Source organism: Nycticebus coucang, chromosome 22, assembly GCF_027406575.1.
Source record: "Nycticebus coucang isolate mNycCou1 chromosome 22, mNycCou1.pri, whole genome shotgun sequence".
Taxonomy (NCBI): Eukaryota; Metazoa; Chordata; class Mammalia; order Primates; family Lorisidae; genus Nycticebus; species Nycticebus coucang.
The window spans coordinates 25,008,317-25,030,738 of record NC_069801.1 but is presented as its reverse complement, the minus strand read 5'-3'; the positions used below and the strand labels follow the sequence as shown (position 1 = coordinate 25,030,738).

The 22,422-nt window shown below is 43.3% G+C and overlaps 1 protein-coding gene across 4 annotated transcripts in view; it reads right to left on the bottom strand.

The window, feature by feature from the left end:
- The window catches only part of ZCCHC17 (zinc finger CCHC-type containing 17), a 73,850-nt gene that overhangs the window by 11,355 nt on the left and 40,073 nt on the right, over window positions 1–22,422 (bottom strand). For all 4 annotated transcript variants that reach the window (XM_053576854.1, XM_053576855.1, XM_053576856.1 and 1 more), the window contains 4 exons: window positions 19,229–19,329; window positions 15,402–15,493; window positions 3,984–4,084; window positions 1,292–1,437 (listed from right to left, as the gene is read on the bottom strand). In XM_053576854.1, coding sequence (XP_053432829.1) covers window positions 1,292–1,437; window positions 3,984–4,084; window positions 15,402–15,493; window positions 19,229–19,329 — 440 coding nt within the window. The remainder of the gene's footprint in view (window positions 1–1,291; window positions 1,438–3,983; window positions 4,085–15,401; window positions 15,494–19,228; window positions 19,330–22,422) is intronic.

Below are 22,422 nucleotides of genomic sequence, written 5' to 3'. Positions count from 1 at the left end.
AGACCATCCCTCTAAGAGATGAAGGGCAATGGAAAACAGGATAGTGGGTTAACTAAGCAGGTCATAAGACTTCATACCTAGCAGATCTAGCAGATCCATGGGCGATTGAGATAGGAGAATCACTTGAGGCCGGGAGTTCAAAACCACCCTGGGCAACATAACAAGACCCCCTCTCTACAAAAAATAAGAAAAGCTGGCTTGGCACCTGTGGCTCAAGCGGCTAAGTCGCCAGCCACATACACCTGAGCTGGCGGGTTCAAATCCAGCCCGGGCCCACCAAATAACAATGATGGCTGCAACCAAAAAAAAAAATAGCCAGGCCTTGTGGCAGGTGCCTGTAGTCCCAGCTACTTGGGAGACGAAGGCAAGAGAATTGCTTGAGCCCAGGAGTTGGAGGTTGCTATGAGCTGTGATGCCACGGCACTCTACCCAGGGTGACAGCTTGAGGCTCTGGTAGAATACCGTGCATCTTAGCTCACAGCAACCTCAAATTCTTGGGTTCAAGTGATCCTCTTGACTCAGCCTCCTGAGTGGCTTGGACTACACGTGCCTGCCACATGGCCTGGCTATTTTTTTAGAGACAAAGGTCTTACTCTGGCTCAGGCTGGTCCCAAACCTGTGAGCCCAAGCAATCCAACTACCTCAGCCTCCCAAGTGCTGGGATTATAGGCGTGAGCCACTGTACCCAGCCTTGGTTTTGTTTTCTATTATTTCTAAAATTTCTGCTAACGGCACATTTTCATTAATTTTTTTTTAATTTTTAATTTTTTCCTTTTAGAGATGGGGTCCCCCTATGTTGCCCAGGCTGGAGCATAATGGCTATTCACAGGTGTATTCATAGAGCAATAGGGCATCAAACTCCTGGCCTCAGGTGATCCACTCACCTCAACCTCCTCAGGACCTGGGACTGACTACAGACACGAACCACCACACCTGGCTTTTCATATCTTCATTTTATTTATTTATTTTGAGACAGTCTCACTATGTCACCCTCAGTAGAGTGCCAGGGGTGGGGGGGAGTCACAGCTCACAGCAACCTCAAAATCCTGGGCTTAAGCGATTCTCCTCCCTCTGCCTCCTGAGTAGCTGGGACTACAGGCACCCGCCACAATGTCTGTCTATTTTTTGGTTGCAGTCGCCATTGTTTAGCAGGCCCGGGCCAGGCTTGAACCTGTCAGATTCAGTGTTTGTGGCCAGCACCCTACCCACCGAGCTACAGGTGCCGAGCCATATCTTCATTTTAAAACTTGAAAAAATATGATAAATAAAATCAAAGCAAAACAGCACTCACTTTCTTTCTTTTTCTAGAAGAATTTTTCATGGGGTCAGGCTTCTCGAACTCTGCTGACTTTGCTTCTTCCTCCTCTTCTTCCTCATCAGGTATCAGAGAGTATTTGGTCCCACCTGGTTGCATGAAGCAGTCTTTTGCAAAGTGGCCTGCAGAAGAGAAACAAGAGTAGAGAAGGAGGAAGCAGTCTTGCTTCTCAGCAGATGGATCTTCCCCAGAGACTTCTGAAAGAGTCTGTTTCAGGAAATATTATTGAGATCTTTCAGAGCAGCCGTTTGATCAGAGCAGATTTTCCATCACCTCAAGATGGCATTGCTCACTCAAGCAGAGCCAGACTAGCAGCTGGTTTAGAGCTGTGAGAAACACAGTCTTAGAGCTGCTCTGGAAATGACAGAGGATATGAAGACGCAGACTTGTACTCCATTAGTAATGGGGCTTATTAATTTTTAAAGATTTATCTTGGAACTTATCCTGACAATGAAAAGCTGTTCCCTAGAGCAGGATGCTTAGCAGAGGGAGTCAAGTGGCAAGCCAAGCCCTAAAGGAATACAGCTCTTAGGCAGCTGCTAGGAAATAGGCACTCACATCCAAGATAACACTTGGAGAGACAGGCATAGTCACCTAAGGGCACTGAACATTCACAGATTGTCAGGTCTGGCAAGGGCCATAGAGATTATCTAATCCAACATCCTACATGTGCAGAGGATACGAAGGCCTAGAGTTGAGAAGTAGCTCAAGGTCACGTTGCAGCACTAAAACTTATCCCAGGTTCCATGACTCCCTGCCCTGTGCTCTTTCTGATGCATCAAAACCAACTACACCTTTGACGTACTCTTTGCTGACTGGGACAATTACACTTCCCTTTATTCTCTGTCTTAAGTAATGCCTGATGGACATAGGCTGAAAAGTAAGAGACCCCACTGTTATGAGCTTATAGTGCTATTGAGGGGCACTAAAACAGATGCTATGCTCTAGACTGCTAGTTCTGTCTAAGCTTGTGGTAGGTCCTGTCTCAGAGGGACAGAGGAATTGTATGAGATTGTCAAAAAGCTATGTGTTTGCAAACTAGTTGTTACCTCTGCATCCAAAAGCTGGCTGTTGCCTAGAAGGGGAATACATCATAGAATTTTCCAAATATCTGGAGTATCTGCTAAGGAAGCATTCTTTCGATTTTGTTTTCCCTTCCTCCCACTACATTAGTGGTAAGTATGGGCTTAAAACTCCAAAATTTCAACCGGGGCACAAATATAATAACAGTTATGGTAGAAAAATAAACAAAGTTGGATGCATAGAAGGCTAGGGAGAAGGGGTGACAAATTGAGGTCAATCTGAAAATGAGAACCTGGCAATCCTTCTCATCATAGCACCAATAAGGGAAGTTAGAATGAAAGAGCTTTTTAATATTTGAATAAGACTAAAGGAAACCTGAGGAAATAGAGCTAAGTGGAAGTAACTATCCTAATTCTTTATTCATAAAAGGATGTTATATTCAGAACTCTGACATTAAAGAGATAAAGATGAGGAAGAAAGGGCTTAACATGGATCTTTAAAAAATATATTTCTGGGCGGTATCTGTGGCTCAGTCGGTAGGGCGCCGGCCCCATATACCGAGGGTGGCAGGTTCTAAATCCAGCCCCGGGCAAACTGCAACCAAAAAATAGCCGGGCGTTGTGGCGGGCGCCTGTAGTTCCAGCTGCTCAGGAGGCTGAGGCAAGAGAATAGCTTAAGCCCAGGAGTTGGAGGTTGCTGTGAGCTGTGTGAGGCCACAGCACTCTACTGAGGGCCATAAAGTGAGACTCTGTCTCTACAAAAAAAAAAAAAAAAAAAAATATATATATATATATATATATATATGTATATTTCCAAGATACTTAACTTTTTTTTTTTTTTTTTTGGCCGGGGCTGGGTTTGAACTCGCCACCTCCGGCATATGGGACCGGCGCCCTACCCCTTGAGCCACAGGTGCCCGCCCATGGCTATTTTTTTTTTTTTTTTTTTGTAGAGACAGAGTCTCACTTTATGGCCCTCGGTAGAGTGCCATGGCCTCACACAGCTCACAGCAACCTCCAACTCCTGGGCTTAAGCAATTCTCTTGCCTCAGCCTCCCGAGCAGCTGGGACTACAGGCGCCCGCCACAACGCCCAGCTATTTTTTGGTTGCAGTTTGGCCGGGGCGGGGTTTGAATCCGCCACCCTCGGTATATGGGGCCAGGCGCCTTACCAACTGAGCCACAGGTGCCGCCCGGCTATTTTTTTTTTTTATTGTTGCAGTTTGGCGGGGGCCGGGTTGGAACCCGCCACCCTCGGTATACGGGGCCAGTGCCCTACTCACTGAGCCACAGGCGCTGCCCCAAGATACTTTTGCAGAATAATAATTGTCCTTGGAGAAAAAACTTAAGAGTATTAATCATAATTCAACACTTTTATCTCTCCTGACATGATTCATAGGGAGCTTGCCCAGGTAGAGCATCAGCTGGACTGAGGGGGGTTGATTGTGGTATAAGATCTGGCAGGGCCAGCATTCTGAAAAGTAAACAGAAAAACTCTTAGGTGAGTCTGTTCACAGCATGAACAGGTGAAGACATCACTTGGCTAAAAATAGAGTGAGCTAAACTCACATTGGGCCACTTCCTTCATCCAGTAAAGGGTACATCCACAAGGAGAGAAAGGTGGAAATGGCAGCGGCTTTGTCTCACCTTTACAACCACACTTCTTGCAGGTAGTGTTCAGGACAGCCTCGAGGGTGATCTTCTGCCCAGTGTAATCCTGGAAGGAACGCCTCCTCCTCTCTTCTTGCCTATAATGAAAAAGATACTGACTACTGGCCTGCTTAAGAGATGTGGACAGAAATATTACAAAAGAAATACTGTAGGTGGGTTTTTTGTTTTGGGCAGTAAAAAGAGACAAAAAAGGAGAACTGTTAGGCAGAACAAGACAGGCATTGAAAACAATGATATAAAATAGCTTAATTTTTTTACTCAGGACAATGCTTGGAATTAACAATTATGAGTAAGACTAGGCTTCATCTCACTAATGCACAGAGGATGAAAATATAATTACTCACCATGCTAAATACCCTACAGCCCTTATCTGGTCACTCATGGGTTAAAAGACCTTCAAAGGCTTTCTAGAAAATTAAGTCCAAATTCAGACCTCACCATTCAAGGCCTTTCCCAAGCTATTTCAAATATATTCTCTCAGCCTCATCTTTACTTATACAATATGCTCTGGCCAAACGACTATTTTTTCTTATCTAGATGGGTTAGTGCTATTATTCAAGCAGTTCCCTTTGTCTGAAATGCTCTGCTTTATTTCTACCTCACCACTCCACTACACCCAAACATTTCAAGGCTCATCTTAGTTTTCACCTCTCTTTCCCATAGCATTAAAAAAAAAAAAAAATTCTAGGCGGCGCCTGTGGCTCAAAGGGGTAGGGTGCTGGTCTCATATGCCGGAGGTGGCAGGTTCAAAAAAAAAAAAAAGAAAGAAAAGAAAAAAAAGTCTAGACTTCTGACCAAAGTATTAATATAATTTCCACATAGAAGTTTTTATCATAAGTATACAACTCACTTGATTTTCACAATTTAAAGATACTGATGTTACCAGAACTCAGATCAAAATAACAGAATATTATGAACACCGCAGAAGCCTGTCTCATGCTCCCTTCTAGTCACCATTTCTCTTCCAAGAGTAATCACTATTTCTGATTTCTAACAACATGGATTCCTTTTACCTATTTTTATAAATGGTATAAATTGAATTATAGAGTATGGATACTTGTGTGTCTGGCTTCTCTTGTTTGTGACATTCATCCACATTGTAAATGGTTAGGGATTATTCATTCTTTTTTTTTGTAGAGACAGAGTCTCACTTTATGGCCCTCGGTAGAGTGCCGTGGCCTCACACAGCTCACAGCAATCTCCAACTCCTGGGCTTAAGCGATTCTCTTCCCTCAGCCCCCTGAGCAGCTGGGACTACAGGTGCCCGCCACAACACCCGGCTATTTTTTGGTTGCAGTTTGGCCGGGGCTGGGCTTGAACCCGCCACCCTCGGTATATGGGGCCGGCGCCTTACCGACTGAGCCACAGGCGCCGCCCGGGATTATTCATTCTTACTGCTGTATAGTATTCTTTTTTCTAGGCACCGTCAGATCAGCTGGAAGCTATATGGATACTATATATCACATATGTGAACAACTTGTATGTTGCATGGTACTTCATGAACTTTCTAGTACACATCTGTTGACAAATGCAGTATATGCATTTCTGTTTGGAAATGATTAGTTCTACCACACAGGAGTGGAACAGCTGGTTTTTATGGCATCAGCTTTAGCAGACACTGCCATTTTTACGCAGCATGTTTGCCAATTTACAATCCTATAGCAGAGCATAAACATTCCAGTTGTCACAGCTTTTATTTTTTACTTTTACTATAACAGAGAACACCTGCAAAACTCAGAAAATGTTTAATTAAAAATTAAAAAAAGGCTCAGCGCCTGTGGCTCAAGCAGCTAAGACGCCAGCCATATACACCTGAGCTGGCGGGTTCAAATCCAGCCTGCGCCCACCAAACAACGACGGCTGCAACCAAAAGAAACAGCCGGGCGTTGTGGTGGAGGCAGAATCGCTTGAGTCCAGGAATTGAAGGTTGCTGTGAGCTGTGATGCCATGGCACTCTACCCAGGACGACAGCTTGAGGCTCTGCCTCAAAAAAAAAAAAAAAAATTTTTTTTAAATACATGGTAGCGTCTGTAGCTCAGTGGGTAGGGTGCCGGCTACATATACCCAGACTGGTGGGTTTGAAACCAGTCCGGGCCAGCTAAACAACAATGACAACTGCATCCAAAAAATATCTGGGTGTTGTGGGTGCCAGAGGCTGAGGTAAGAGAATGGCTCAAGCCCAAGAGTTTGAGGTTGCTGTGAGCTGTGATGCCACCACACTCTACGGAGGGCAACATAGTGAGATTCTGTCCCTAAAAAGAAAGAAAGAAAGAAAATATTTAACTTAAGAGCATCACCCTCAATCACTCTCCTTTTCAAACTAACTGAATCCTATACTCACTTCAATCCAAGTACTCATCGCAATTTATTGTATTATACATGTATGTTTCTCCTCTAGAGAGTGAGCCCTTAAGTTTCAATATCTTGTGTGTTTGTTCTCCAGCACCTTAGCCCAAGGCTTGACACACAATAAGCATCAATAAATGTTTTTGTTTTTTTTTTGCAGTTTTTGGCAGAGGCTGGGTTTGAACCCGCCACCTCTGGCATATGGGGGCACCCTACTCCTTTGAGCCACAGGCGCCACCTTGCATCAATAAATGTTTATTACAATTTCTTTGCTCTTCCTCCCAAAATAATCTTTCTTTTTCCAGCTGGGTGCAGTGGCTCATGCCTATAATCCTAGCACTCTGGGAGGCTGAGGCAGGTGGACTGCTTGAGCTCAGGAGTTCAAGACCAACCTAAGCAAGAGAGACCCCGTGGTGGGCAGCTGTAGTCCCAGCTGCTTGGGAGGCTGAGGCAAGAGGATGGCTAGAGTCCAAGAGTTGGAGGTTGTTGTGAGCTATGATGCCATTGCACTCTACTGAAGGTGACAAAATGAACTTTGTCTCAAAAAAAGCTTTTATCTAAATCTCTTCAGCATTGAACTCTGCCTTCACCTAAGATTTTCAAACCATTTACCAGGTCCCTAAAACAAAGAAATATTTTGTCAAATCAGCTGTATTATTCAAAGAAATATGGGATAGCTACATAAAAGCAGAACAAAGCTAATCAATTCACATGTGTCTATCGCTGTATTCTTTTGGACAATAACGTGTGTTTCTTTTTTCTTTTTTGCCTTTTATTTATTTATTATTATTTGACAGAGTCTCACTTTGTCCCCCTGGGTAGAGTGTCATAACTCATAGCAACCTCAAACTCCTGGACTCAAGTGATCCTCTTGCCTCAGCCTCCCAAGTAGCTGGGAGTACAGGTGCCTGCCACAACACTCGGCTAGTTTTTATTTTGAGACACAGTCTTACTATGTCACGCTGGATAGAGTGCCGTGGCGTCACAGCTCACAGGAACCTCAAACTCTTGGGCTTAAGCGATTCTTTTGCCTCAGCCTCCCAAGTAGCTGGGAGTACAGGTGCCCACCACAACACCCAGCTATTTTTTTGTTGTAGTTGTCATTGTTGTTTGGCAGGCCTAGGCCGGGTTCGAACCTGCTAGCCTTGGTGTATGTGACCAGTGCCCTAACTGCTGAGCTACAGGCGCCAAGCCCAGGGTATTACTCTTGCTCAGGCTGATCTTGAACTACTGAGCTCAGGCAATCTACCTGCCTCAGCCTCCCAAAGTGTTAGGATTACAGGTGTGAGCCAACACATGGCCTGTAATTGCTTCTTGAGGCCCTGCTTACATGTATATTGTTATTTATTTATTTATTTTTTTGTAGAGACAGAGTTTTACTTTACGGCCCTCGGTAGAGTGCCGTGGCCTCACACAGCTCACAGCAACCTCCAACTCCTGGGCTTAAGCGATTCTCTTGCCTCAGCCTCCCGGTTAGCTGGGACTACAGGCGCCCGCCACAACGCCCGGCTATGTTTTGGTTGCAGTTTGGCCGGGGTCGGGTTTGAACCCGCCACCCTCGGTATATGGGGCCGGCGCCTTACTGACTGAGCCACAGGCGCTGCCCACATGTATATTGTTTTAACCTGCCCTGAACATATCACTTCACATATTTTAGCCAGCAGTTTGATGAGACACGTAGGCTCAAGAAAAGAATCAGGACAAAGATACTCCATATCTGCCCCATTCACTGAACTCTGAACTTCTTCAGAGTTCAGCTCAAATATCACATATGTGAAATGTTTCCTGATACCACAAGGCAGAGATAATTTACTCTTTTTGTGTTACCACAGCATTTTACCCTGTAACCCTTTTGTGAGATTTGTTTATATTTTGCCTCACTCTCTGTACCATAAGCAGGACCTCAAGAAACACACTAATAGGGCAGCGCCTATGGCTCAACAGAGTAGGGCGCTGGTCCCATATGCTGGAGGTGGCGGGTTCAAACCCAGCCCCGGCCAAAAACTGCAAAAATAAATAAATAAATAAACAAAATGAACATGTCAAATTAAAAAAAACAACACACTAATACATTATTGGCTAAAAGAACAAAATAATGGACATGTTCCATAGATCTGTAAGGCTGTACTGGCCAAACATGTGGCTATTGAGCACTTAAAATGTGACGCAGTGGTTCACATCTATAATCCCAGCACTTTGGGAAGCCAAGGTAGAAGGACTGTTTGAGTCTAGGAGTTTGATACTAGCCTGGATATAGTAAGACTGTACAAAAAACATTTTTACAAATAGGAGCTTTAACCATAAGTCAGAGTCAAGGGTCACAAAAAATTTTTTTAAAAATTAGATAGTGCAGTGGCTCATACCTGTATGTAGTTCCAGCTACTCAGGAGGCTCAAGCAGGAGGATCGCTTGAGCTCAGGGGGTTCAAAGTTAACATGAACTTTGATTGTGCTGCTACCTTCTAAGCCTGATTAGCTTAGACCTGTGCTACTACATTCTAAGCCAGCACAATGCCCAGCTACAACCTCTTTTTGTTTTTAGAGACAGAGTCTTACATTATCCCCCTCATAGAGTGCGGTGGCGTCACAGCTCACAGCAACCTCCAACTCCTGGGCTTAGGTGATTCTCTTGCCTCTGACACCCGAGTAGCTGGGAGTACAGGCACCCACCAGAATGCCCAGCTATTTTTTTGTTGCAGTTTGGCCGGGACTGGGTTCAAATCCGTCACCCTCGGTATATGGGGCCAGTGCCCTACCCACTGAGCCACAGGCACGGCCCTACAAACTCATTTTTTAAAGTATTTTTGTAGGGACTTGTGTCACCATGTTGTCCAGGCTAGTCTCAAACTCGTGGCTTCAACTGATCCTCCTACCTTGGCCTCCCAAAGCACTGGGATTACAAGTGTGAGCCACTGCATCTGGCTTACAGCCTGTCTCTCAAAAAAAAATTTTTTTATGTGAGTAGTGTGATTGAAGAATTGGATAGTAAATGTTATTAATTGTTATTACTTTACATTTAAATAGCCACATGTGACAACAGCTACCCACTTGGACAGTGAAGCAAGTATATAATTTAAGTTCTGAAAATGTTATGCACAAATTCCTGGCTTCTGCTTTAGAAATGTTTACTCAAAGGATAGGAGAGTCAACTGGGTTTCAGAGAGGGTCCTTTCAAAACATATATAATGAAGCTTGAGTAACAAAAACCAAAATAGGAACTTGGGGACACAACTTGAGCAAATCATAAATTCCATGGCTTTCAGGTGTCCCTATTTGTAGAGCTGAGTTTTAAGTGGCTGTGAGCTACAGCTTAAGCAAACCCTCATTATAATCAATTCCCAAACTCTGGATTCTAACACTGAACAAGCCAAATCATACCTCCCACCTGACACTCAACAAATACATCACTCACCCAGGTGACTCCCTTCCTGTTCTCATTGCCATCATACTAGATAAGGCCTTATCACATTTCATGTAGCGAGTAAGAACTCTCTCACTGGTCTCCTTGCCTCCAGTTTTCCTCCTCCAATCCATCCAGCACACATTGTCAAATTAATCTTTCTTTTTTTTTTTTTTAGTTCAACTAGTAAGTGGCTAGTGCCAGGGCTACTATAGTGAGTATGTATACGAAAATGAACAGGACATGGTCCTTTTCCTCAAGGAACTCATAGTCCAGCAGGAGAGGAAGACATATAAACGAATAATTGTAGCATGGTGAGTCATAAGTGCTCTTTGTAAAGACTATATACTATGCTGGTTACACCTAATTGGAAACTGCCTTTAGCCTCTTTCCATTTGCAGGGTAACTTATTAGATGATCTAGTTAACACCTTGGGGCCTGAGGGAACAAAATATAAGAGCTAGATTCTGATGGAAAATGAAACTGTAGGTGGGTGGAGACAGCATGAGGGTATTTTTTTTTTTTTTTTGGAGAGACAGAGTCTCACTTTATGGCCCTCGGTAGAGTGCCGTGGCCTCACACAGCTCACAGCAACCTCCAACTCCTGGGCTTAAGCGATTCTCTTGCCTCAGCCTCCTAAGTAGCTGGGACTACAGGCGCCCGCCACAACGCCCGGCTATTTTTTGGTTGCAGTTTGGCCGGGGCCGGGTTTGAACCCGCCACCCTCGGTATATGGGGCCGGCACCTTACCAACTGAGCCACAGGCGCCGCCCAGCATGAGGGTATTGAACGCAACAGAGTGAAGCCAGACAAGGGGATACCTAGGGAAGATTAATCTGATCAGGAGTCTCACCCATTCAAAGGCTTTTTAAAAAATTCACATTCTTTGACTGATAGTTAAGGCTATCCACAGTCTGACACCAACATATATTTTTTTTCTTTTTTTTTGCAGTTTTTGGCCAGGGCTAGGTTTGAACCCACCACCTCTGGCATATGGGGCTGGCGCCCTACTCCTTTGAGCCACAGGCGCTGCCCACCCCCAACATATTTTTCAAGCCTCATATTCTAGCACTTAACCACACCCTCTTATTTCCTAAACAAGGCTACCAAATATGCCACGTGCTTCCTGCCTCAAACCAGTTCTGGATAAAATACTGTTCCTTCCCCTCCGGTCTGACAAAACTTTATCTGTCCTTTAAGACCAAGCTCAAATACTACCTACTCCTTGACCTTGGGGACATAATCAACTATTCTTCAAGCTAATTCCTTAAACTCATTCTTTTCTTTTTTTTTGTAGAAACAGAATCTCACTTTATGGCCCTCGGTAGAGTGCCGTGGCCTCACACAGCTCACAGCAACCTCCAACTCCTGGGCTTAAGCGATTCTCTTGCCTCAGCCTCCCGAGCAGCTGGGACTACAGGTGCCTGCCACAACGCCCGGCTATTTTTTGGTGGCAGTTCAGCCGGGGCCGGGTTTGAACCCGCCACCCTCAGTATATGGGGCCGGCGCCCTACCGACTGAGCCACAGGCGCCACCCATCCTTAAACTCATTCTATAAACCATTCTTGTAGCATTTATTATATATTGCCTTATATTTGTTGGAAAAAAATGAATAAATGAATGCTCTAACTAAATGAATGCTACCCATCAGGCTCTAAGGGAGCCTGTTGTACAGGCTTTATAAATTCTTTCAAAAGAAAAGGTAGGCTGGACGCGGTGGCTCATGCCTGTAATCCTAGAACTCTGGGAGGCCGAGGTGGGTGGACTGCTTGAGCTCATGAGTTCAAGACCAGCCTAAGCAAAAAAGCAAGAACCCTGTCTCTAATAAAAATAGAAAAACTGAGGCAAGAGGATCGCTTTAGCCTGAATTGGAGATTGCTGTGAGCTATGATATCACAGGGCTCTACCCAAGTTGACAGCTTGAGACTCTGTCTCAAAAACAAATAAACAAAAAAATCAAAAGAGGGCAGCACCTGTGGTTCAGTGAGTAGGGCACTGGCCCCATATCCTGACGGTGGTGGGTTCGAATCTGGCCCCAGCCAAACTCCAACAACAAAAAAAATACCTGGGTGTTGTGGAGGGCACCTGTAGTCCCAGATACTCAGGAGGCTGAGGCAATGGAATCGCTTAAGTCCAAGAGCTGGAGGTTGCCGTGAGCTGTAATGCCACAGCACTCTACCAAGGGTGACAAAGTGAAACTCTGTCTCTACCAAAAAAAAAAAATCAAAAGAAAAGGTACAATAATCTCAGATATTAGAGGAAAAACAAGATAAAAGCCACATTTTTTTTTTTTTAATTTTCTTTTTTAGAGACAAGAGTCTCACTTTATCACCCTTGGTAGAGTGCCGTGGCATCACAGCTCACAGCAGCCTCCAACTCCTGGGCTTCTTGCCTCAGCCTCTTAAGTAGCTGGGACTATAGGTGCCTGCCACAATGCCTGGCTATTTTTTTTTTTTTTTTTGCAGTTTTTGGCCGGGACCAGGTTTGAACCCTCCACCTTTGGTATATGGGGCTGGCACCCTACCCGCTGAGCCACAGGCGTCACTGTAAAACAACATTTAAATTAGAGGCATTTAAAACAACAATTACAAGAAGCTTCATACATTAAAATGTCTACTACCATAGACTAGATGCTAAGCTGGCTCCCTACAAATAAATTTCACTGAAATCATTCTGTCATTTCTGAGATACCTCCACATGGGGTCAATTACCTCCATTTTGTAGTGAAGCAGCTGAGATTCAGAAAGAATAAATAATCTGCTCAAGGTCATATACTAGTTTGGGACTGAACTAGTACTCTTTTTTTTTAAATATATAGTGTGTGGCTTGGCGCCTACAGCACAGTGGTTATAGCGCCAGCCACATACACTGAGGGTGGCAGTTTCAAACCTGGCCTGGGCCAGCTAGACAAGCAATTCTATCTCCTCAGAGCTGCAACAAAAAATAGCCAGGGGTTGTGGCAGGTGCCTGTAGTCCCAGCTACTTGGGAGGCTGAAGCAAGAAAATCGCTTATACCCAAGAGTTTGAGGTTGTTGTGAGCTGTGATGCTACAACATTCTACCAAGGGCAACATAGTGAGACTCTATCAAAAAAATAAAAAATAAAATAAATAAATAAATATACAGGGTGGCCAAAAGTTCATGCAATTTTAAATTGCCCACTATTTTATTTTTATTTATTTATTTATTTATTTATTTGCAGTTTTTGGCCGGGGCTAGGTTTGAACCCACCACCTCAGGCATATGGGGCCAGCACCCTACTCCTTTGAGCCACAGGTGCTGCCCTGCCCACCATTTTAAATTACATGCAAACTTTATGGCCACCTTGTGTATATACTCTAATTCAAGTGTAACTCTAAAATCTGTAATCATAGCACTATGACATATTTTTTTCCTGGCAGCTAGAGACATAGTTTACAAAAGTTGCTGTTTCACCCATTAATAAATAAATATAAGAAATAACCTATACATAGAGACAGGTATAGCGCAAAACCAGGAGTCCTTTTCCCTCCCTAACCTTTTGCTGTGAAACAGAGTTAGTTCTTTTATTTTACTTATTTTATATTATAACTGTTATAAGGGTGGCTTTGGGACATGTTCCTGTTTGTTTTGTTTTGAGACAGTCTCACCTTGTAGCTCTCTGTAGAGTGCTGTAGTGTCATAGCTCACAACAACCTCAAACTCTTGGGCTCAAGTGATTCTCTTGCCTTAGCCTCTGAGTAGCTGGGCCTGAGTAGTAGTTGAGGTACCCGCCTCAACACCTGGCTACTTTTTTTTTTTTTGGCCGAGGCTGGGTTTGAACCCGCCACCTCCGGCATATGGGACCGGCGCCCTACTCCTTGAGCCACAGGTGCTGCCCCACCTGGATACTTTTTTAGATGGGGTCTCGCTTTTCCTCAGGCTGGTCTTGAACTCTTGACCTCAAGCAACCCACCCACCTTGGCCTTCCAGAGTGCAAGGATTACAAGATTGAGCCACTGCACCCAGTCTAATGTTCCTATTTCTTTTGTTTGTTTTGAGACACAGTCTCACTATGTTGCCCTGGGTTGAGTGCTGTGGCATCAAACAGCTCACAGCAACCTCAAACTCTTGGGCTTAAGTGATTCTTTTGCCTCAGCCTCCCCAGTAGCTGGGACTACAGGCACCTGCCACAATGCCCAGCTATTTTTTTTTGTTGTTGCAGTTGTCATTGTTGTTTACCTGGCCCACGCCAGGTTCTAATCCGCCAGCCTCAGTATATGTGGCTGGCATCTTAACCACTGTGCACGGGCACGGAGCCATGTTCCTATTTTTTTTTTTTTTTTTGGCCGGGGCTGGGTTTGAACCCGCCACCTCCGGCATATGGGACCGGCGCCCTACTCGCTGAGCCATAGGTGCCGCCCCATGTTCCTATTTTTTAATGAGTCTGTATAGCACAGGATTCTCTGGAACAGAAGCAATTTATTACGACGTCATCAGCCCTATAAACATCAATATTTAAGAACTAAACTACAAAAATATGAAAAATTCTAAGTCATGTGCAATAGCCAGAAGCATTATGTGGTGAAAAGTACATTAGCTTTAAGGTCAGAGAGGCTTAAATTCAAGTCCCTGATATTTGTTATGAAACCACAAGCAAGTTACTTCACACCAACCTATAATATAGGAACTCAAAGTAAAATGGAGATAATGCCCATTTTGCAGGTTGTTAGAATTACATTCACTAATGCACATACACTGTCTTGTATGACGCCTGGCAAGTAATATGTATCCAATATATGTTACTTTCCTTCCTTTTAGATAAAATTCCTTCATATTCAAAATGATTTTGCTCAGAACAATAAAGAAAAGGGTTTCTAAACTTTTCACCTACATCCCAGATAACAGTTATTATGCTTTTCCCATTTTTTTTTTCTGATCAATCAATGATATCACTGCCATTGATAGCTCCTAATTAGCATGAGAAAAACAATGTGTATTATCATCTAAAACAACAAAATAACAGCATGGTTAACCTGAGGATAAATGTATGATTTTGGCTGGCTTTCCTAAACACTAAAAACAGTAATAAACCCTCCAAGATTCCTTCAAGGGATCTTAAGGATCCATGAACTCGTGGTTGAAATTCAAGAAAGATTCTAAGACAAACAGAAAATCCCTCATGTCACCAGACATTAACCTACATGGATAGAAAATCTTCTATTCCTAAATGAAGGGTCAGAAGAACCAATGAAAGTAAGGTGTTGTTTTCATAATGTAGTGTATCCCAAGATGTGAGAGTCTAAACCCCACAGGAGTTTTTCCTAGATTACCCTTTCCCCCAACATAGTCTCATAAGGAGAGAGGTAAATAACAGTACTGAGCGAATGCTTATTGGCTAACTGGTAAAAGAGCAGAAACAAAGAGATTAAGGGGAAGGACACAAAACTATCAATGGAGCACACCCCTATGCTAGGAGATTTGCATGTTAATATTTCATCTCAGAGCTCCACCCAGCAAACTCTTATCTACACTTTATACCTCTAAAAACCCCAAAGATAATAAAGGTTATATAACTCATCAATAACACAAGTTCTATAAATGGTAAAGTTCACAATTCAGTCTGATTTACCACAGGTTTCTATGGTTTGGGAAGTAGAAGGATTTCAGCTTTTTCAAACCTTTTACCTACTCAATGATAACATTGTTGGGATCAAGGTCTTTCCCAGTCCCTTGGTTGACAACTTTCATGGATAGAGATACCTTTATTCTATCATTTTTCATCTGAAAAAGACAAAAGCAAAGTCACCAAAAATTCCAAGTACATCATTCAGACTGCCAGTCTAAAATTATCTAAGAATAAACTTTGAGTTCTTCTAATAGACCAGGTACTGTGAGAGGGACATTGAGGGTAGAAAGAATAATACCATATATTGCTGTGCATAATGCGCTCCCACAGTACAATGCGCACCCATGTTTTTGGCCCAAACTTTCAGGAAAAACCTTTTTTGTTTTAATTCAATTTTCCATTTGTTTACATTTAGGTACTTATTTTTTGTATCATAAAGGAATTCTAGCAAATATTTCTCAACATATTATGGTACAAGAAATTTTATGTAACAAATATTCACAAAATACAAAAACAGATATAAGGTACGAGAAATTTTAAGTACCAGTAACAAACAGTACTACCCATGTACAAAGTGCATTCGTATTTTTCCCTGAAAAATTTGGTTTAAAAAGTGTACATTATACACAGCAAAATATGGTAATAGGTAAAAACAATTTCAGGAAATATTCCTTTCCCTCTGGGAGAAAGACAAAAATGGTCGCTCAGAAACCCAAGGCTTATGCAGGTAATCTAGCAGAAAATAAAAGCATTTTCTTCCAGGTAAGTTCAACAGAGTGATCAATTCAGAGATCCATAAATCCAGAATGGATCTGAGAACATTTTAGGAAACAGATCTCCTTCCGGATTTGGTTTAGAGCTCCATTAAGCATGAAAACACTTGTTAGTCAGTGTTCTTCCTTCACTTCCTGCAGCGCATAAAGCCTTTTCCAATTCAGGGTTTTTGCATCAGTTATTTTCTCTGGCTGGAATGTTCTTAGTCCAACTCTTCACACGACCAGTTCCTTTTCTTCTGGGTCTCAGCTCATATGTCATCTCTTCAGATGGCCCTTTCCTGACAACTTTATCTAAATCTACCTCCAGTATCATTTGAACTCAATATAGTACTTATTATAATTTACAATTATTTTATTTTATTTATTTATTTTTTTTTTGTAGAGACAGAGTCTCACTTTATGGCCCTCGGTAGAGTGCCGTGGCGTCACACAGCTCACGGCAACCTCCAACTCCTGGGCTTAAGCGATTCTCTTGCCTCATCCTCCCGAGTAGCTGGGACTACAGGCGCCCGCCACAACACTCGGCTATTTTTTGGTTGCAGTTTTGGCCGGGGCCGGGTTTGAACCCGCCACCCTCAGTATATGGGGCCAGCGCCTTACCGACTGAGCCACAGGCACCACCCCAATTATTTTATGTTTATTTACCTTTTTTTTTTTTTTTGAGACAGTTTCACTTTGTTGACCTCGGTAGAGTGCCAAGGCATCATAACTCACAATAACCTCAAACTCTTGCCTCAGCATCCCAAGTAGCTGCGACTACAGGAGCCGTCTTGGCCTCCCAGAGTGCTGTGATTCTGGACATGAGGCACTGCACCTGGCCATTATTCACTTTTTATTTATTTATTTATTTTTTTGTTGAGACAGGGTCCCACCCTATGCCCCTGAGCAGAGTGCAGTGGGCGCGGTAGCTCACCCCAACCTCAGATTCAGGCTGCGGGCACCCTGCTGCCTCAGCCTCCGGAAGCCGCTGGGATTACAGGTGCTTGCCGCAGTGCCCGGCTGGGTTTTTCCATTTTTTTCACGAGTCGGGGTCTCACTGTCACTCAGGCGAGTCTCGAACTCCTGAGCTCAAGCAATTCTCCCTCCTCAGCCTCCCACAGTGCTGGGATTACAGGCGTGAGCCACCGCACCCGGCCATTATTCACTTTTTAAACATTTATTCTCCTCCATTTATATTTTCTCTCTCTCTTTTTTTAAGAGAGGAAGTCTCACTCTGTCACCTAGGCAGGAATGCAATGGCATGATCATATCTCACTACAGCCTCAAACTCCTAGGCTTAAGCAAGAGCTGGGACTGTAGGTACAGGCCACCATGCCTAGCTAATATTTTTCATTTTAGAGACAGGGGTCTCACCATGTTACTCAGGCTGGTCTCAAACTCCTGGCTTCAACTCAAGCTGTCCTCCTACCTCAACCTCCCAAATAGCCGGGATCATAGGCACAAGCCATCACAGCTGGCTGTCTTTCCTTTATATTCTATATAAACTCCATAATAGCTAGGATCATTTATGTCTGGTTCACTCTTGTATTACGCAAACCTAGCACATGTTAAGCACATAAACACTGTTGAATAGCAGCTCTCTCAGAACTATCTTCCCTGCCATTCTTTGATAGAAGAGCAGGACTCACTGTATGTTCATATTTCTCCATAGCCCTCATACCCTCAACTGAGTTGTTATTAATAGAGTCTTTCAGATTTTTCTTACACCCCACATATCGCATGGTACAGGTATTAGGAAAAATTACTGTAAGCCCTCTGTGTTTTTTCATTTTATCCTAAACTGAAGCATACATGGCAGGTATTCTTTGACATCTATAATAAAGACTTGTTCAATAGATCAAGTCTCCTTCTCTCATTTTGGTTCTTTGTTTTCTTTTGCCCACCACATAGGTAAACTTCAGGGAGGGAAGTTCACGAACATGCACTTATTGCACCACACTTTTATAGTTCACATCATTCCTTCTGAGTTTTCAAAACAGCCAGAGGGTTTAAATTCAGGACAAATTCTAGTGGCAGGATTTAAAAATAAGATTATCAGCCGCAACTAACAACATTTATATACTCGCTATGATAAAATACCAAGAAAATCCCAGTTTTTCTTAATCTTTTCTAACCACATGAAAATCACATAGAACGGAACTGCAAACTAATACAATCTTTTTGGAAGGAAGTATGGAGTATCCTCAAGGAGCTCAAATTAGACCTCCCACTGGATCCTGCAATCCCATTACTAAGCATCTACTCAGAAGAAAAAAGATATCATTTTATCATAAGGACACTCACACTAGATTGTTTATCACAGCTCGATTTACAATCGCCAAAATGTGGAGACAATCTAAATGCCCACCAACCCAGGAATGGATTAATAAGCTATGGTATATATATCATGTAATACTTTTTTTTTTTTTTTTTTTAAAAATTCTAAGAGACAGAGTCTCACTTTATGGCCCTCGGTAGAGTGCCGTGGCCTCACACAGCTCACAGCAACCTCCAACTCCTGGGCTTACGCGATTCTCTTGCCTCAGCCTCCCGAGTAGCTGGGACTACAGGCGCCCGCCACAACGCCCGGCTATTTTTTTTTTTTTTGTTGTTGCAGTTTTGGCCAGGGCCGGGTTTGAACCCGCCACCCTCGGCATATGGGGCCGGTGCCCTACTCACTGAGCCACAGGCGCCGCCCCATGTAATACTTTTTTAATGAAAAGATGGGGACTTTACATCTTTTGTATTAACCTGTATAGAATTGAAACTCGTTATTTTTAGTAAAGTATCACAAGAATGGAGGAGCAAGAATCCAATGTACTAAATACTAATATGAGGCCAGTAGACAATCTAATACACACCCACCTAAAAGAAAAACTCAAATCAATTCAAGGAGGGGGTAGAGGAACAAGGGACTAGGGAGAGGGAAGTGAGGAAAGGGAAAGAAGGAGGAGGATCAGCGTGCTCCAACTTAGTGATTACAACGTTAGGGTATATGGCCTATCTCTTGGGGACAGGACATAATTGTAAGAGGGACTGTATCTCACAAACACAAGCATTGTAACCTAATTCTTTGTACCCCCAAATTAACCCAAAACAATAAAAGAAAGAAAAGAAAATTATACAGAACTTTACCTCTCGGCCAATAAGCTTCACCCATACTTTGTCTCCAACATCTACTATCTCAGAGGGCTTATCCACCCGACAGGATGACATATGAGTTCGATGGACCAAACCTGGGCACAAGAAATAAAACAAAATAGAAGGCACGTATGGCATTTTTTTTTTTTTTTTTTTGTAGAGACAGAGTCTCACTGTACTGCCCTCGGGTAGAGTGCCGTGGCGTCACACAGCTCACAGCAACCTCTACTCTTGGGCTTACACGATTTTCTTGCCTCAGCCTCCCCAGCAGCTGGGACTATAGGTGCGCGCCACAACACTCGGCTATTTTTTTGTTGCGGTTTGGCCGGGGCTGGGTTTGAACCCGCCACACTCGCCATATGGGGCCAGCGCCCTACTCACTGAGCCACAGGTGCCGCCCAACGTATGGCATTTTTTAATACTCCAAATGACTAGATAAGGAGAAGACAAGAGATGGGAAATACAAGGGAAAGGGGAAAGTTTCCAATGAAAAGTATTTGTTAACTTAAAACTGCAAATTAGGGAGGCACTTGTGGCTCAGTGAGTAGGGTGCTGTTCCCAAGGGTGGCGGATTCGAACCTGGCCCTGGCTAAACTGCAACAAAAAAATAGCCGGGTGTTGTAGTGGGTACCTGTAGTCCCAGCTACTCAGAAGGCTGAGGCAAGAGAATGGGCTAAGCCCAAGAGCTGGAGGTTGCTGTGAACTGTGATGCCACAACACTCTTAAGACCAAGTGAAACTCTGTCTCAAAAAAAACAAAACAAAAAAACCCTGCAAATTAAACAAACTTAAGATTGGTTTTTATATCTAATCAACTAACAACCATTTTTTTTTTTTTTGGAGACAGAGCCTCAAGCCCTGGATAGAGTGCTGTGGCATCACAGTTCACAGCAACTTCCAACTCCTGGGCTCAATCGATTTTCCTGCCTCTGCCTCCCAATTAGCTGGGACCACAGTTGCCCACCAAAACGTCCGGCTATTTTTTGGTTGCAGCCATCATTGTTGTTTGGGGGGCCGGAGCTGGATTCGAACCCACCAGCTCAGGTGTATGTGGCTGGTGTCTTAGAAGCTTGAGCCACAGGTGCTGAGCCTTTTTTTTTTTTGAGACAGAGTCTCACTATGTCGCCCTCAGTAGAGTACCATGGTGTGATAGCATACAACAACCTCAAACTCTTGGGCTTAAGCAATACTCTTGTCTTAGCCTCTGGAGGAGCTGGGACTATAGGCGCCCGACACAATGCCTGGCTATTTTTTGGTTGTAGTTGTTGTTGTTTGGCAGGCCCAGGCTGGGTTCAAACCTGCCAGCTCTGGTGTATGTGGCTGGCACCCTAGCCGCTGAGCCAGGTGCCGAGCCCAAACATTCTTAAAATAATGCTCAATGACAGTAAATATGTAATAAAATAACTATAATCATATTAATATAAGATTGATAGAAATACCAGTTGGTAAAATTCTTTGAAAACAAAGGCATAAAGATATTAATGCAAGAATATCATCAATAAAATTTTTCCCAAAGGGAAAACCCAACAGATGCAAAAACCTATGGGCATAAAATACTTGCAGTATTATTTCTTACAAAGGCTAGAAAAAGTAAGAGGCCCGGCACAGAGGTTCATGCTTGTAATTCCAGCCCTTTGGAAGGCCAAGGCAAGATTACTGAAGGTCAGGAGTTCAAGGTAAGGCTGGGAAACACAGCAAGATTCTACCTCTTAAAAAAACAATTACCCAGGCATGGTAGGTAGTACACACCGATAGTCCCTGCTACTTGGGAAGATGAGGAAGGAGGATCACTTGAGCCCAGGAGTTTGAAAGTACAGTAACCTGTGACTGCACCACTGCACTCCAGCCTGGGCAACAGAGCAGGACCTTGTCTCTTAGCAAAAAAATAACAGAAAGAATTATAAAACAACTTAAATGATCAATAACTAGAAAATAGCTTGGCAAACTATAGCAAATCTGTTAAATGGAAGAGTAAGCAGCCATTTAAATTTCAGTTACAAAAAACAATTATAACAAATGTTTTATTTATTTATTTCTTTATTTTTGTTGTGGGTTTTTTGGCCAGGATTGGGTTTGAACCCGCCACCTCTGGCATATGGGACTGATACCCTACCCCTTTGAGCCACAGGCACCGCCCCAATTATAAAAAATGTTAAGTGAAAAATGGAAATATAAACAAGGTGCCATTTTAATCTAGTAAATTAGCAAAATGTAATTTTTCATAATTTTCTTTTTTTTAAGAAACAGGGTCTCACTCTATAGCCTATGTTGAAGCACAATGGTACAATCACAGTTCCCTGCAACCTCCAATGACTAGGTTCAAGGGATTCTCCAGCTTCAGCCCCTCAAGTTGCTAGGACTATAGGGATATGCCGTCACACCCAGCTTATTTTTTAAAAAATTCTTTTTAGAGATGGGGTTTCACTATGTTGCCTAGGATTGTTTCAAACTCCTGGCTTCAAGTGATCCTTCCACCTTGGCCTCCAAAAATGCTGGGATTATAGGCATAAACCACTATGACTGGCCAATAAAATATGAGAAAATAACAATATCCAATGTGATGAAAGTATAGAAAAATAAAAAATATTAGTAAGGCTAGAACAAACTTTCCCTTTTTTCTTTTCTTGAGTCAGAGTCTCACTATGTCACCCTGGATAGAGTGCCGTGGCGTAACAGCTCACAGCAACCTCAAACTCTTGGGCTCAAGCCATTCTCTTGCCTCAGCCTCCCAAGTAGGTGGGACTATAGGCACCTGCCATAACACCTGGCTATTTTTTGTTGCAGTTGTCATTGTTATTTTAGCTGACTCAGGCCAGGTTCAAACCCACCACCCTTGGTGTATGTGGCTGGAGCCATAACCACTGTGCTACGGGCACCAAGCCTAGAACAAACTTTTGGAAATTCTTAGCAATGGCTACCAAGAATCATAAATTAGGCTCGGCACCTATAGCTCAGTGGCTAGAGCACCGGCCACATACACCAGAGCTGGCAGATTCTAATCCAGCCCGGGCCTGCAAAACAATGACAACTGTAACCAAAAAATAGCCAGGCATTGGGGTGGGTGCCTGTAGTCCCAGCTACTTGGGAGGCTGAGGCAAGAGTATCACTTAAGCCCAAGAGTTTGAGGTTGCTGTGAGCTGTGACACCACAGCACTCTACCCAGGGCGACATAGTGAAACTCTGTCTCAA